Source organism: Pangasianodon hypophthalmus, chromosome 4 (assembly GCF_027358585.1).
Source record: "Pangasianodon hypophthalmus isolate fPanHyp1 chromosome 4, fPanHyp1.pri, whole genome shotgun sequence".
NCBI lineage: Eukaryota > Metazoa > Chordata > Actinopteri > Siluriformes > Pangasiidae > Pangasianodon > Pangasianodon hypophthalmus.
Window position 1 is genome coordinate 25,239,752 of NC_069713.1, and position 14,988 is coordinate 25,254,739.

At 38.6% G+C, this 14,988-nt stretch overlaps 1 protein-coding gene across 1 annotated transcript; it reads left to right on the forward strand.

The window, feature by feature from the left end:
• Positions 1-570: 570 nt before the first annotated feature.
• zgc:113531 (uncharacterized protein LOC541359 homolog) lies at positions 571-10,453 on the forward strand. The gene is made up of 3 exons (XM_026936117.3): positions 571-1,128; positions 6,831-6,960; positions 9,151-10,453. The coding sequence occupies exons 1-3, from the start codon at positions 793-795 to the stop codon at positions 9,330-9,332; spliced, it is 648 nt and encodes a 215-aa protein (XP_026791918.3). The 5' UTR covers positions 571-792; the 3' UTR covers positions 9,333-10,453.
• The last annotated feature ends 4,535 nt before the right edge of the window (positions 10,454-14,988 follow it).

Here is a 14,988-nt window from a genome sequence, read left to right on the forward strand (position 1 = left end):
TCATCATCATTATTATTATTATTATTATTATTATTATTATTATTATTATTATTATTGTTGTTGTTGTTGTTGTTGTTAGGTTCAAGGTTCTTTATTTGTCACAGACATATAACATACATGTGATGTAATGTAGTGAAATGTTTTTCCTTAGTTCCACGTCCCACAGTGCAACAATGAACATTATTATTATTATTATTATTATTATTATTATTATTATTATTATTGTTAGGAGGCACTTTGCTTGCACAGATGAAGGACTTTAGTCCAGTTTTGTATCTCTGGAAACTTTGTGCACACTGAGCTGTGTGTTATGGAGTCATTATAGAGCCAGATATTCAATAATTAAGACATTTATTTATGAAGTACAAAAAAAGTAGATGTAGTTGCATTTAAAAAGTAGAGCTGAGCTGATCTAGTGAGCTGAGGAACTTTGCTTGCTTTACAGAAGCAGTAGTGTGGAATATTCTGAGTGACTGCAGATAGCCATGACTTTTAACACACACGTAACATGCGTATGCACGCGCGCAAGTCTGTAGCTACAGTACATGAGCATGTATAGAATATTGCTGGGGCGTCGTGCAGGAGCGCAGGAGTATCCCTCTATTCCTCTGTCACGTGTGAAATGAAACATAATCCGAGAGGCGTACAAGTCTGACTCCGGGTCGGTAAGAGGGCCAGCAAGAGCGCCAATGTGAAACCAGCCTACAATGTAACAGCTCGCTTTCTTTGTGTAACTTTGTGATAGCAAAGCACAAGCACCTAGTGCACCTAGTGCTGAGCAGATCAGTGGGCATGGCGGCGCTGAGGCAGCGGACTGCGTGGCTCGGAATCGGGGCGTTTCTGCTGTGCGTGCAGGGCGTCTGGGGCTTCTCAGTGGCAGGGCAGGACGGCACGTGTGAGGCTAACGGCTCGGTGTACTATGTGGGAGAGTGGTACTTCCTGGACTCGGAGCACTGCACGCAGTGTGAGTGCACGGCGGAGGGAGCGCTGTGCGCGCGGACAGAGTGCACCGCGCTGCCCGCCGCCTGCATCCACGTGAGCCACTACCCGAGCGACTGCTGCACGCGCTGCGAGAGGATCGGCTGCGAACACCGGGGCGAGGTGTACGAGCTCGGCCAAACCTTCCAGGTGAGCGTTCCAAACCACACAGTGCTGCACTGCACAGGATGGAAATGTTTAAAAAAAAAAAAAAAAAAAAACACGCTAGGAGTTATTATGATCGACCAAATCTTTTTACACTGATTCAAAAAGATTCAATCCCTGCAACAGCATAAACCTCCTCCTCCTTCTCCTCATCCTCCTCCTTCTTCTTCAACTCACTTCCTAACTGAGCATGCACCTCATTCCTGAAACTATTCCTAGCTTTGAATTTCTAGAAGTTTCTCCCTGCAGCCTCCATCCCAAACCTGAACGCAGCAATGAATCAATGAATCAAAGAGTCGAATCATTTTGGTGTTCTCAGTTTAATGACTCTAATGAATCACTGCTCTAATGCACAAAGTCTCAATCCGGCTGCGTCCCAAAGCGCAAACCTCCACACTAAATAGTATCAAGTGTTCAACAGATGGCAGATTTAACCGAATGCTAACGTCCCAAACCTGCTAAAAAGTGTGCCAAAAGGAGCAAGGATGTGTCTTACACACATTTTTCAGCATGGTTTGGTAGGAAAAGGTGTTCTTTGGAGAGTTTAAGGACTAGTTCTGGCATCTAAAATGGTTCTAATTGGAACTTTGTCTGAAACTGAACCCCTCTGGTGATGGGTTGTGCATAAAGCCTTAAATGTGCAATAGTCAATACTTTTCTTTTCTTACTAGTACACATAATGTGGACAATTATGTAGAAATGTTTAAAAAAATAGTTTAAGCCATTGGCTACAGTTACATGCACATTAATAATCTGATATTAATCAGAATTTGGCAATATTCTAATTAGCGTTAGTAAACGCTGCAATCTGATTGGCTGATTCAGATTAAGACAATATTCTGATTACCCAAATTCTGATTCGCACCCTTGTTTCAGTCGAAAATTTATTTTATGTAAACACCTTAATCAGAAAATCCACTGGAAGGAGATATATGCACATGCTCAGTCCGCAAGGAATTGTGGGTGCTAACAGATGCGTAGCTTAACGTATGATTAACCAACGCTTTCCATTTCGAGGCTATGTTGTTGGGCATTTTTGATGGTTAGAGTCCTGATCAAATTAATGTGAAAAAGTAGTAATAAAACGAATAACTGAGCATACTCTATAACCAACAGCAGCATATTGAATCCCCCGGGAAATAACAGCGGGAAAGGAAAAGCGCACGTGTAGATCGGCAAACTTACAACAACCATGTATACAGGAATATTGTACGCATATAAACATCGTATTCAGAATATGGCTGCAACCTGTATATAGACCTTAAACAGAATTTGATGTGCATGTGAAAGTAGCCAGTGTCTCAGAACAACTGGATTATGTAGCTGGAAAAAAAAAAAAACGAGTTTGGAAGCGTGCCTTACGGTCCGGAATGTTTGTTTGTATTCGGATTGGTCATTTTATAGACACGCCCCCAACGCCGCTTCACATCCTCTTAAATCATTATGAGGAGAATTTTGCATGTTTATATGTAATGGGTTGTAACTCGGCTTTCAAACAGTTGAATGTCCAAGTGTGCTTGAAAGTGACCCCCTTGTTAATGGTAACCCTATTTAGCATGTTAACTCTACTTGAACCGCCATAAGTTTTTGGGGCGGAGCTTTGTGTACATGGGTGGAAATGGGGGCAGGGTCAGCGAGTAAAAAAAAAAAACTCCATTCAGTTAACCATTGGAGATCTTTTTTTCTCACAAATCTTAGCTAATGCACCTTTAAGGGTTTCCCCAAGGAGAAAAATGAAGAACAAAAGCACACTAACAGTTGGTACAACCTAATTATGTATTAGCCTACTGTACTGACATTGTTTTTACCCTATATTTCCTAATACAGTATTAAATATAAAAGGGTTTCCCTGTTATACATAGGGTTATACGTAGAACATTTAAAGGTTCTCCCAGAGAAACTAACCAAAACCCGTTGGTGGTGCTAGATGTAACCTTTTTTTGTGTACTGAAGAGATTTGGTCAAAATATCTACAATGCTCTAATGATTAAAAACTACATAAGCTAGATATGATTCATTATTACTCCCCATTGAACTGCATACAGTAGTAGATCTCTCAGAGTTGTGATCTGAGGTCAGAGTTGAGGTGGCAGTTAGGGTGGCAAGGCTGATTTTAAAGGAGGCAGCTGGTGCCACCCATGTGGCCATGGCCCTTAACTGAAGCAGAGGTTACAATTTATTATACAGTTTATTATAGTAGTAAGCTATATATATATCCAACATATATACATATATAACCAAAAATAATAATAATAAAACAGTGTGGCATGAATCCAGCTCCTTGTTGCCACATAATTTAAATGAACAGTGTGTAAGAAGTGGCCCACTCTTTGGGTAGTTTCCTTTTAAATACTATTTTTATTTTTACATACTGTAGATATTTTTACACATAGTAGTGTGTGGTATGGACATCAGCATGTCACCTGAGTTATCATTCCTCTTGAATTAGTATTCACAGCCTGACTGCTTATTGAGGCAAGACAACTGGGAATGGCTTTCAAACCCAAGTTTCTTATCTTCTGGAATCATCTGCATGTGCGTTGAATGTTCTCTGCACTTCTACAGATGTTTCCCAGGCCAACTGTAATTCAGACAATTGGTTCCTAAACACTGTAACCCAGTAAATTGGTTCGAGTCTGCTTCAAGGAACCTGGGCACACTGCCAGCCAAGATGAATATTTCTTTTGGAAAGTTCGGTGCCACCATGCGGTTGTCCCACTGTAGGTCTCTGTATGGTACTTGCCCATAGTGCAGTCCTATTTATTTGTCACTTTTGATAGATTTTGGATTTTTTTTTTTTTTAAATCGAGCCTTCATCCAGGAATGATTGTCTAAGCAGGTAAACTATAGTGTTTTATATATGCTTAAAACCAAAGTTTAACTTCCATGTTTGCACTTTGCATCTTCTTGCATGCAGTGTATCTCAGTGATATACTCAATCACTAAGATCTTGTGGCTCATAAACAATCTGCCTGTCTTTCTGATGGCTCCCAGAGGCCTACCCCCTTACAACCCCCTCTGTACCTCTGATTATAATGGAAAGATGGTCAAAGTCAAGGCTGAGTAGAGACCTAAAGCCTAAATATTTCTTCAGTTCCTCATAATAACAGCTGTAAATTGTGAGATCAGTGGTCACTACTCCACTTCCACTTCAAGCTTTACCTTTTTGCACATACTGAGATATATTGTACTGCACCAGATCCAATTAATCACTTTCAGAAGACATTGGACAAGGTGAATATTAGATTTGGTTTGATACTGATCTCTGCTTGCTAAGAATGAGGAGTATTGGAGGAGTATTGGAGTATTGGTGACCACTGGGTTATTCATATCCTATACATTCAGTACAGCAAAAATGCTAATGTACTTTAGCAGCTCAGGTTGTAATTAGTGTAGTTTATTAGGTTATTTATGGAGAGCATGAAAGCCTAAATGTGATCCTGTACCTTACTAAACCTGGTATTGTAGAGATGAGTTGAATTAGATGTTGCCTGAACAGGGAAATCACCAAACAGTACCTGACTCTGGACATGCAGGTCCTCTGTGGAGTACGACTGAATCTGCTGTCAAGGAAACGGGTAACAAGGGACTTGACCACAGACATCTTTAGATGATATGAGAATATTTGATGTGCATAATAACCTGGAGCTCAGGCTAATGAATTATTTCTTATAACTGTGTACAGTAGGACTGGCCCAAACAATCAGGCCAATACTTGAGTATTCATTTCTTACATTGGTATTCCTTTCTTTATTATCTATAGCTTCATCTTTACTTTCTTACTTCTTATATAAGTGCACCATGGAGGTAATGAAATAATGGTTTCTGCACTACACTTGTAGCGGGCACAGTTGAAGACTGGAAAAAGGACAGGTGACGTTTTTCAATCTTCAGCTGTGGAGTTTTGGTGATCCTGTGCCCACTGTAGCCTCAGATTCCTGTTCCTGGCTGACAGGAGTGGATCCTAATGCAGTCTTGTGCTATTGTAGGCCATCCATCTTTAGTTTCGGGCTGTTGTGTATTCTGAATGCTTTTCTGCTCACCATAGTTGTAAAGAGTGGTTATCTGATTTACCGTAGCCTAACTGATCCTAAGCGAACCAGCTGTTCTCTGCTGACCTCTGTTATCAAAATGCCGTTTCTGCCTGCAGACCTGCTGCTCAATGGATGTTTTTTTGCACCATTCTGTGTCAATTCTAGAAACTTTTGTGTGTGTGTGTAGGAAAATCCCAGGAGAGCAGTAGATTCTGGAAGACTCAAATCAGCCCATTTTGCACAAGCAACCATGCCACAGTCAAAGTCACTGAGATCACATTTTTTTTCTCCATTCTGATGTTTGATGAGAAACTGAAGCTCTTGACCTCTTGGTCTGATTTTATGCATTGGCCCAAGTAATCTGCCACTTGATTGGCTGATTAGATAGATGCATGAATTAGAAGGTGTACAGGTGTGCCTAAGAAAGTGGATAGTGAGCGTATATTGCACCATCGGATGAAGTATCTTGGCTTATTATTTGTTAGCTATTGCTATTATTAAGTTATTGACTTGCAGTTTGTACGATAATGAACATAATGAAAATTATGGTTAATTCTGAATGACCAATGCATATGTGATGTCTGTGAAATGCTATTCGGGCCAGCCCTACTATATAATCCAGGGTTCCCAAACTCCAGTCTTGACTAATGTCCTCACTTTAAACCACCTACTGATCCTAGATAGTGATGAATTTCATCAACCATCAATGAGTAGGAAAATCATTGAACTATGGAAGCCTGATTTAGTGTTTTATAAATCTACCTGTAGGTAGGGACACTTTTATAGTCATATACATATACTGTTGTAGTGTTTCATAATACATATTGTCTTAAAGCAGCTTTACATTATTGTGAATAATTGTGAATAAGTACTAGATGCTGGACTGGATCTGACATTACAGGAAGCACATCAGAACACTGATGTGCAGAGACGGCATGTGATGTTTTATAAGGTTCCTGCATAGTCTTTTACAGTCAGAGTTCAGAAGTTGTCCCTTTCTTGCGTGTATAATGGTGGCAGAGTAGCACTCCTTCATTCAGTAATAAAAAAAAAGCAAATAACTCTGTGGACTGCAGCACAGGATGCACACAGTAGAGATCAGTCTTAGATATGCCTTGTTATCTTCCTCAGTCAGTGATTATAGTTATTATGATTATTCTAGGGAATGGAAGAAACCTGAGGGGGTAATCAAAGCCCCGTGACAGGTTTGCAGTCGAGCGCTTTTCCCAGCTGATGTGTTTTTTCTTTTTTTGGCAACCCATTTAATCTGAACTGCAGGTGGCACGCTGTCTCGGTTTAAACAGCAGGTGGGTGTGCTGGCCTGTGATTTCTTTGTCCTAGAGGAGAACATATTGTATAAAGTATTCTGTGAGAAAAGCTCAAAATGATGCAGAGCAGCTAGTGACATTGTATTAAAATGTGAAAGGTTAAGCCTGTCATTTTATGGTCATGTCTCTACATTTGTTAAAGTACAAGAGCTCTACATATAGAAGCCAGTTGTCAGCTGCCTTGGTTCGTTTATACACTGAGGAGAAAACTGATTTTCTGTATGATAAATGTGGCTTTAGAAGATGTTATGTGCTTTGCATACTACATTTCAAGACTAGGCTAGACTAGGTTCCACTGACAAATGTATGTGTGTGTATTTTACAGCCATCAGAATGTGAGCAGTGCACCTGCGACAACGACGGCATTGCCAGGTGCCTGGTAGCGGACTGTGCCCCCCCTGCATGTGTGAACCCGGTCTTTCAGAGAGGGAAGTGCTGCCCAGACTGCAAAGATGGTAAGCTGCTTTAAATAGTGTAGATAAACCCAATTCAGGGGGAGAAAGCCCCTTTTCCAAACACTGACATCAAAGTGTATTACTAATCCTATTATTCCGAACTCAAAATACCCCAGGCAGCGATATAGCCATCGTTTATCTGTGTTCCTCTTTTCTCTTCATCTTGTCTCCTCTGAAATGTAATAACCCTGGTGTAATACTTGCACATAATCTGAAACTCGAGAAAACGGATATGATGCGGGAACATGAGTGTGCCAGTTTCCAGTCAGGAAATGTAATATTGCTCCTTGTGAAATTCATCCAGGCGTGCACTGTGAGCTGTGTATGCTGGAAGCAGGTACTCATGGCATTTATCCAAACAGATAAAAAGGAAAGAATCTCCAGGGAGCTAAATCAGCAGACCATGCTACTGAGGTAGTACTGAGGTACTAAAGGCCTGCAAGCCAGCTGAAGGACTATTGGTAGTCGTCTCTTCTTTCTTTTTAGGGTATGATTATGAAGATAAAGGTGTAGCATATGAAGGAATTAAGGCAATATCATAAAGCAGCATAAAATTACTAGTAATATTAAGTCAAAAACAATTACTTAACGCATGTTTCACCACTCTTTGTCTTCAAGGTTATAACATAAGATTATAATATCACCTTGATTTACTCTCATGAGACATTTAAAATAATAAAAAAAAAAACATAATTCATAATTTAAACTCTAGAATTATTGGCACCCTTCATGGAATGGGGAAAAAATGACTACAAAAATTAGAGAAACTACTCACAAAATAATTATTAAATGATTACAGTCTGTCTAAATTGTGTAGCAAAACCAAGCTATGATTTAAAAAATTTCCTCTCTCCAGAAACTGTTGTTGTCTTTGACCTGTTGAACTTGTCATCCATCACATTGAGCTAACACCAAAAAGCGTTTAAATCTCTTGTGTGTTGCAAGTCCTCTGGTTTTCTCCATGGTGATGGAAGGTTGATGCACAAGTCAAGTAATTACTTTATTCATCCATTCATCATCAGTGAACACTTTATCCTGGTCAGGGTTGCAGTGAATTTGTAGCCTATCCTGGGAACACTGAGTGCGAGCGGGAATATATTCTGGATGGGACGCTAGTTTACAGCAGGGCATCACACACACACTCATTAGAATTTACAGGAGCCAATCCACATACTGGCACTGACCCAACACTAATTGATGCCACAGTTCAAGTAATAAATATTTAAAAAATGTCTAAGCAGTATACTTTTAATACCATTAATAAAAAAAAAATTAAAAAGTATGGCACAGTTTGAAACTTTCCAGGAATTGGATGCATAAGTATACCTTTCACACCTTACGTAAGACCCTCCGACAGCTTTAAAGCGGCATTACAGCTGGCCTGACAGGAAGAGGCTTGTTATTTTCTCAAGCCTCATTAAATAATTATCTTTGCAACTAGCATTTCTAGCAAAAAAAAAAAACTTGAAAATATTGTGGTAATATCGTTAGTGTAATATTCTTCATTATATACATTCATTCAGGCTTTCATCTTCAGTAACCACTTTATTCTACTGAGGGTTGTGGTGGATCCGGAGCCTCTTCCAAGAACACAGGACGTAAGAATGTACCCTGAATGGGACACTAGTCCATCTCAGGCCTCCATGCACACACTTTCACACTGTGGGAGTTTAGAGTAGCCAGTCCAAACACTGGCATGTTTTTGGGAGGTGGGAGGAAACCCACACAGACACAGCGAGAACGTGTGTAACTCCACACAGACAGAAACCCAAACACAAGAACAAGCCTGGAGCTGTGAGGCGACAACGCTACTCGCTGTACCACCGTGTCTATAAAGTCTCTACATAAATTCGTTTCTGTTTTGTTATTTTTCACATAAGGTGCCAATACTTCTGAAGTTGATTGTAGGGGCACTAGATTCTAATTCATCAGAGCTATTATTCTCAGTAATAAATACAATGCTTATCATCACAGCAGTGTTAGTAGTGTTATACCGTGCAAGAGGTAGAGCATGTTATTTATAAAGTGGGCCACGCCGTTTTAAATAATTCTAGCATTTATTATTTAAAAGAAAAAAATTCTGATTTCTATGTCATGCTATTATCATTATAGCCCTAGTCATAATGATTGGCATGATAATTTAATTTCCGGTCCATGGTCTTTTTGTGTGTGTCTTTGTTATTGTTTTAGGTCCCAACTGCTATGTGGACGACTCTCGGGCGCAGATAATCCCCGGAGGCGAGGCAGTGTGGGTGGATTCCTGCACCAAATGCCGATGCCATGACGGGCAGGATGCCGGCTATTGGGAGGGCAACCGAGTGGCCACATGTACCCGCCTCCGCAACTGCACAGTCAGCGAGGGGGAAAACTAAAACTCACACACTCTCCAGTAGCAGAAGGTGAAGCTCAGCAGGGCCTGCATATCAAGCTGAAGATGGCTTGTGCTCGCGTAGCTGATTGTAGCCTCTTGTAGCCTTTGTGATTACAAACAGTAGTCTTGTATAACGTGCCCAACATTGAGGTTAAATGTTAAATGACACGGCTGAATGTCGCTTTGGCCTTGTAAGCGATGTTCCCAAATTAAGCCCTAGTATGTAGACTGTAGTAAGGACCAAAAGTATGAGCACACTTCCAAAAATATTTAATCAGCTATTCAAAACTAATACAAAATCCAAAACCAATAGCAATAGTGTTAGACATTGTTTAGTAACTATGAGACTCTATGAATTGGGTGCCATACGTGTGACATCAGTCTTTCTTTTCTTCTTGAATGTTGTTTAGCCTTATTGCATAAGAAGTTAGATTTAGGTACAGATCTGTAAAAATACATCGTACAATGCACACATGCAATACACAGAGCTAGAACTGTTAATGGTTTGTATAATAAAATGCACTGTCCTGTATTTCCTCCAACATTTCTGTTTAATTTGCCATCACATCAGTTGAAGTCTTCTGCTGTTAGTGGTTACATGTAAATACGTTTTCAAATATTTACAGGAAAAAAAAACATGACACGAAACAAAATCAGAGCAATATTCCAGAAACTGAAAATGATTCTGCAAACGATTCAACCTGTGCCTTCAAACTATGAGTCAATTCATGAACAAGTTTCTTCAGAGAATCCCAGATTTTGCATTGGAACCTACAATAGGTACAGTTGTTAAACAGAACTGATGTGTGATTATTTGCTCATATAACAATGCACATATTATACACTTAATGATTACATAATCATATACACATGTACATAATCATAAAGTTTAAGCATGTGTGCCTGAGGTTCCTGCAAACGAAATAAAACAAACAAAAAAAAGACACTTTGTGGTTAACATTTACTCCAGTTCCATGCAGGCATGGAAGTAGCTTTTTCAGAATTTTCAGAAATTCACTCCTTTTTTTTTATTAAACAGTGTAAATCAACATTGTTTTGATTTGTCCTGTAACTCTGAGATATACTGAAGTACACAACAATAAATAAACCACTTTGAATAAATGCTGTTTTGTCTTGATTACCAGGTTTTTCCTTTTCTTCTATCAGCTTGTATAGAAAGTCTTGATTTCTAATGTTCTATCAGCAAGTTTTGGAATCTGCTAAATTGTAAAATAAATGACCGATGGACAATTTAATTGTTCCAGTATAAGTGGACTAAACATTCAGTAGGAAATGAAGCATTCAGCAGTTTTCCTTGTGTTTATCGTGACTCCAGTAAGCCTGCAGTCACAAGCCGTTAACCTTTCTAATCTTTATACTGGATGTTAATGATGCTGGCAGGTAGCATGCGCTTTCTATGAGAATCAAGCGATTATCACAAATATTACACCATCATGCCTGGCTAACAATACTAGAAAATTAAAATTACAGTCTGTGGTTACAGCAAAGGCCAGCAGACATGTCGCAAGTCCTGTGAGAAAGAAATTAACACACTGACACTTATAATTTGAGTCAAATAGCTTGGAAAATCTGGACTTTGCACAAGACTTTCCAATAGTATTGCAGTATAAACCTTGAAGTTACACACTTCATAGCATAACATTTAGTTAACTACAGAGCAGACTTTCGAGATTTTCAGAAATGTTATTGAACTTTATCTAGCTAGAAATGTAACTATGTTTCTTTACATTCTCCCATTTATAAATTCGGTGAACCATACAGCTTAATATACGAAAAATGACAACAAATTGACAACGGAATACATAAAGTACTAACTATAGCCCAGGATTTCAATCTGATTTTAATGTTTTATCATGTAAATCTAGTAATCAAATGACTTACTACATGTAAACACCTTATACAGTAATATGGCACTGTGCAAAATCTTAGGTTACCTTAATTTATTTTAGTAAATGTTGTTTTTAGATATTTACGTCTCATGCACATAGTGTAGTCAGTCAACAGAAAGAGCAAAAAATGTTTTCCAGAAAAATTGAACCAAGAAATTTTTGTACAATGTTAATGAAAGCAACATTAAGGTCGTCTGGGACCTGCATAGACAGAAGTAAGTGAGAGCCAAACTCTGCAGAAGAACCGTGGCAAGTTCTCTAACTCTGAAACAACCTACAAGGTTTGTTTTAAATAAATCAGTGCTCATGTGAAAACTGATGCAGTAAAATCTCTAACAGAATATTTTTTATATATATCTGTAGGTTATTCTGTGTTGTAGTGGAAAAAGGAATTCTCAAGCGAGAAAGATCTCAGGAATGAAATCTTGAATTTCAATTTAGAAATGCTATCCAGCCTCTGTGTCTATTACCTATTTATAAGACTTGTATCTAGTGAACATTAATATAACATCTGATATCCTGTGTGATTCTCGACATAAGTTGCATGAACAGTCAGACATCTCAAATCAAATCAAATCAAATTTTATTGGTCACGCACAAAACCATACACAGTATGATGTGGAGTGAAATGCCTTTTATGACTGTCCGGTAACATAACACAGATTTTACATAAAACAGAAATCTTCTTTACTTATTCTATCTGTGATAGAATGACTCGAATGTCAAGTCATATTGGTGAGTTATGTTATGGGATATGTCCAAAAGCACACACTATTCACTGTTTAGTCCACATGGTCTTCCAGCAGTGGAAATCACAACCCACCATTATCATAACCACCAAGTTTTTACATTTATTATTGAGTTCTTACAGTTATTAGCCTGCTTGACTGGTCACTTCAACGGAATGGGTTTAATCCAAACTTTAATAAGTCAAACACTTGTCAATTTGGACCTGTGGGTGGAAATTTCTGGAACAAAAAACTCTACGACTCCAATTCATAGCCAGAATTTTATTGTATTGTGTTATTTTACTGAATTTATTTTATTGTGTTTTAAATGTGAATAACGAGCTTAGTATATGAATAGATGGATTATGTTCATAAAATAAATCCATACTGTGTGTGTCTGTGGAGTTTATTTTACAGGTCGCTGGCTACAAAATGTTTGAGAACCTCTGCTCTAATGTAGTGACCTTGTTGTGGTGCATTATGGGACGTCGTAAATGCTCAGGGTATATGGACACAACTCCCACAGTGATGTGTGAAAGAGTGAACAGGGTATTAATAGGGTGTAATGTCAGACATATGCTGGATTTATCCTGTTAAAAATTGTGCAAATATGAGACTGTATACTTCAAAACGCTTTAGCTCATGCTTTGATAAGTTCTGCTGGTATAACGGCTTGACATTTAACAAGTCCCCTTAATGTGAGATACTGTCAACACCATGACAGTCTGAGGCACTGTAAACTCTCACTCACACACACACACACACACACACACACACACACTTTCCCCTCCTCTGTAATGTTAACACAGTGTAGCAAATGAGTATCACGAGGAAGACACAGGTTTCCAAGCCACAGCTCTTCTTTATTTGTTGTATACAAAAAGTATGTTCGATATGACATAATGCATTCTACATAGAACCATATGTTGACATTCAATGTACAAAAAAACCCTAAGTAGATCCAATAGGTGTTTAAAAAGCCACTCCGAGCTTGAAGACCCGAGTTTGTTTCTTACAGGTGTAATATTTCGGAGAGCCCCTGCCCTTCTCTCGTACGGTTCACTTTCTCCCGACGAGGATGGAGGGATGGGATGGATGAGGAGAAGAGAGGAGAGGAGAGGAGAGGAGAGGAGAGGAGAAGAGAGGGAAGCATAAACACCAAGAGGGGGGAGACAGAGCTACACACAGTGCGCTACTTCTTTAGAGAGGGAAAATATTCGACATAAAAACTCCCAACAAAAATGCTATCATCCTGGAATGTGCTTAAGCTGTGATCATATGAAGTAGTTCTGTCTTATGTATAATTAGTGATACTGATCTTTTCCTTCTTGCACTGTGCAAAACATGTAATGAGATGACTGCCTTGCTAGCGTCATGATATAGCAGCAATGATATGTAGATGATTACAAAAAAGAACACATTCTTTCATAAACCACAGTGAGATTATATTCCAACGACGTTTTTCTTCCCCTCCAGACTGACAAAACGTGCACCTTCACATCTACACTGTAGATTCAATTCAGCAGCACACACGCACTATTCTAACTTACAGACAGATCGCATTATTTTCCTCACTGTCACATATGTACACATTCACAGCAATAAAAAAAACTGCTGCAGATGGCCTGCAGTGTACTGCAATTCGTAAGACAGCCTCGAAGTGAGGGAAGAGGGGAAAAAAAAACACCCTTCACATCTCATAAACCCCACACATGGCTGGTATGGGAAATTAAAATTTAAAAGATGATGTGCTCAATGTACTGCTCTTGTTCCTCCTGTTCAGAATATACCAACAACAGGAACAGAAAAAAAAATACAATTACCTTTTTTTTTTACTTCCATCCAGCATGATGGTCTGTGCTATATTTAAAACCATACTGTTGCGTATAATATGTTTTTAAAAAAGTGGACTATAATGCCGTTGTGTCCAATACTGCTGTTATAATGTTATATTTGCTTATTATGTTCGAGTTTGTGTTGTATGTACGTAGGCCTATTTATGCTGCACTATATAATAGATTGTTGCATGTGGGTTATCACAAACTGTATGTCAGCTACATTTGCACCACAGTTGACTAGCAACACGGTTGATAAGCTTTGGTATACTGTATATTTGTATAAGGATTATATAAGTATAGTATTATAAATATAATATTATAAGTAAGGAATAAAACATAACAGGACGTGCTGTTATAGGAAAATAATCAATAGTAGGGAGGCGTTGACTATTTTCCTAAAACCGTTTTAACAGCATGTCCTGAACTGTTTTTTTTTGTTCCTCTTATACCACAGCAATCTTTTAACGTGAACAATTTTTTATTAACTAAAGAACAACACGTCGTACTTATACATCTATTTATAGTTACGTTTAATATTGCGGAACGCCTATGAAACAAGTTAGTCCCTGTTATCACTTATGTTACGGCAGCTATACAGTTGTTCCCTCACCAGCCTTGCTTTTTTCTCTCTCTTGACATAAAAAGACAAAAAAGGCAGCTCGTCATATTACTGAGAAACCACAAAGCTCTCCGTCCCTGAATTTTTTCCTCATTTCTGAAACATTACCATATTAACAATTACACATGGTTATTAAGCCATTTATGTGGCCATACCAGTCCCTGTGTAAACTGTTCCTATACTAATATAAACCTGTGAATTGCCTTGTAGCTGGCACTACTACCTTCTGACCAATCAGAATCGAGAGTTCAACAACGCTGTGGTAGTATAATATTATAAATATAATATTAAGATAATGACCAGCTTGAATAAATGTGTTGAATAAATGACCATGAAGTTTGCTGAATTAGACATTTCTCTTTTAGAGAAACTTTTGACCTATAATGCAAAAACAAGGCAGCTTTGTAAATCTAGGCCAAATTTCAGAAACACTATTAGCTTTTGAGAGAAGTGTTCTCCAAAAGGTGACAAAAAAAACAACTACTCACCACGTGGAAGAAAAACACGGCACATTAAGAGGAATGACAAGGGGTCAAACAGAAGGCACCAGGAGGAAAAAAAG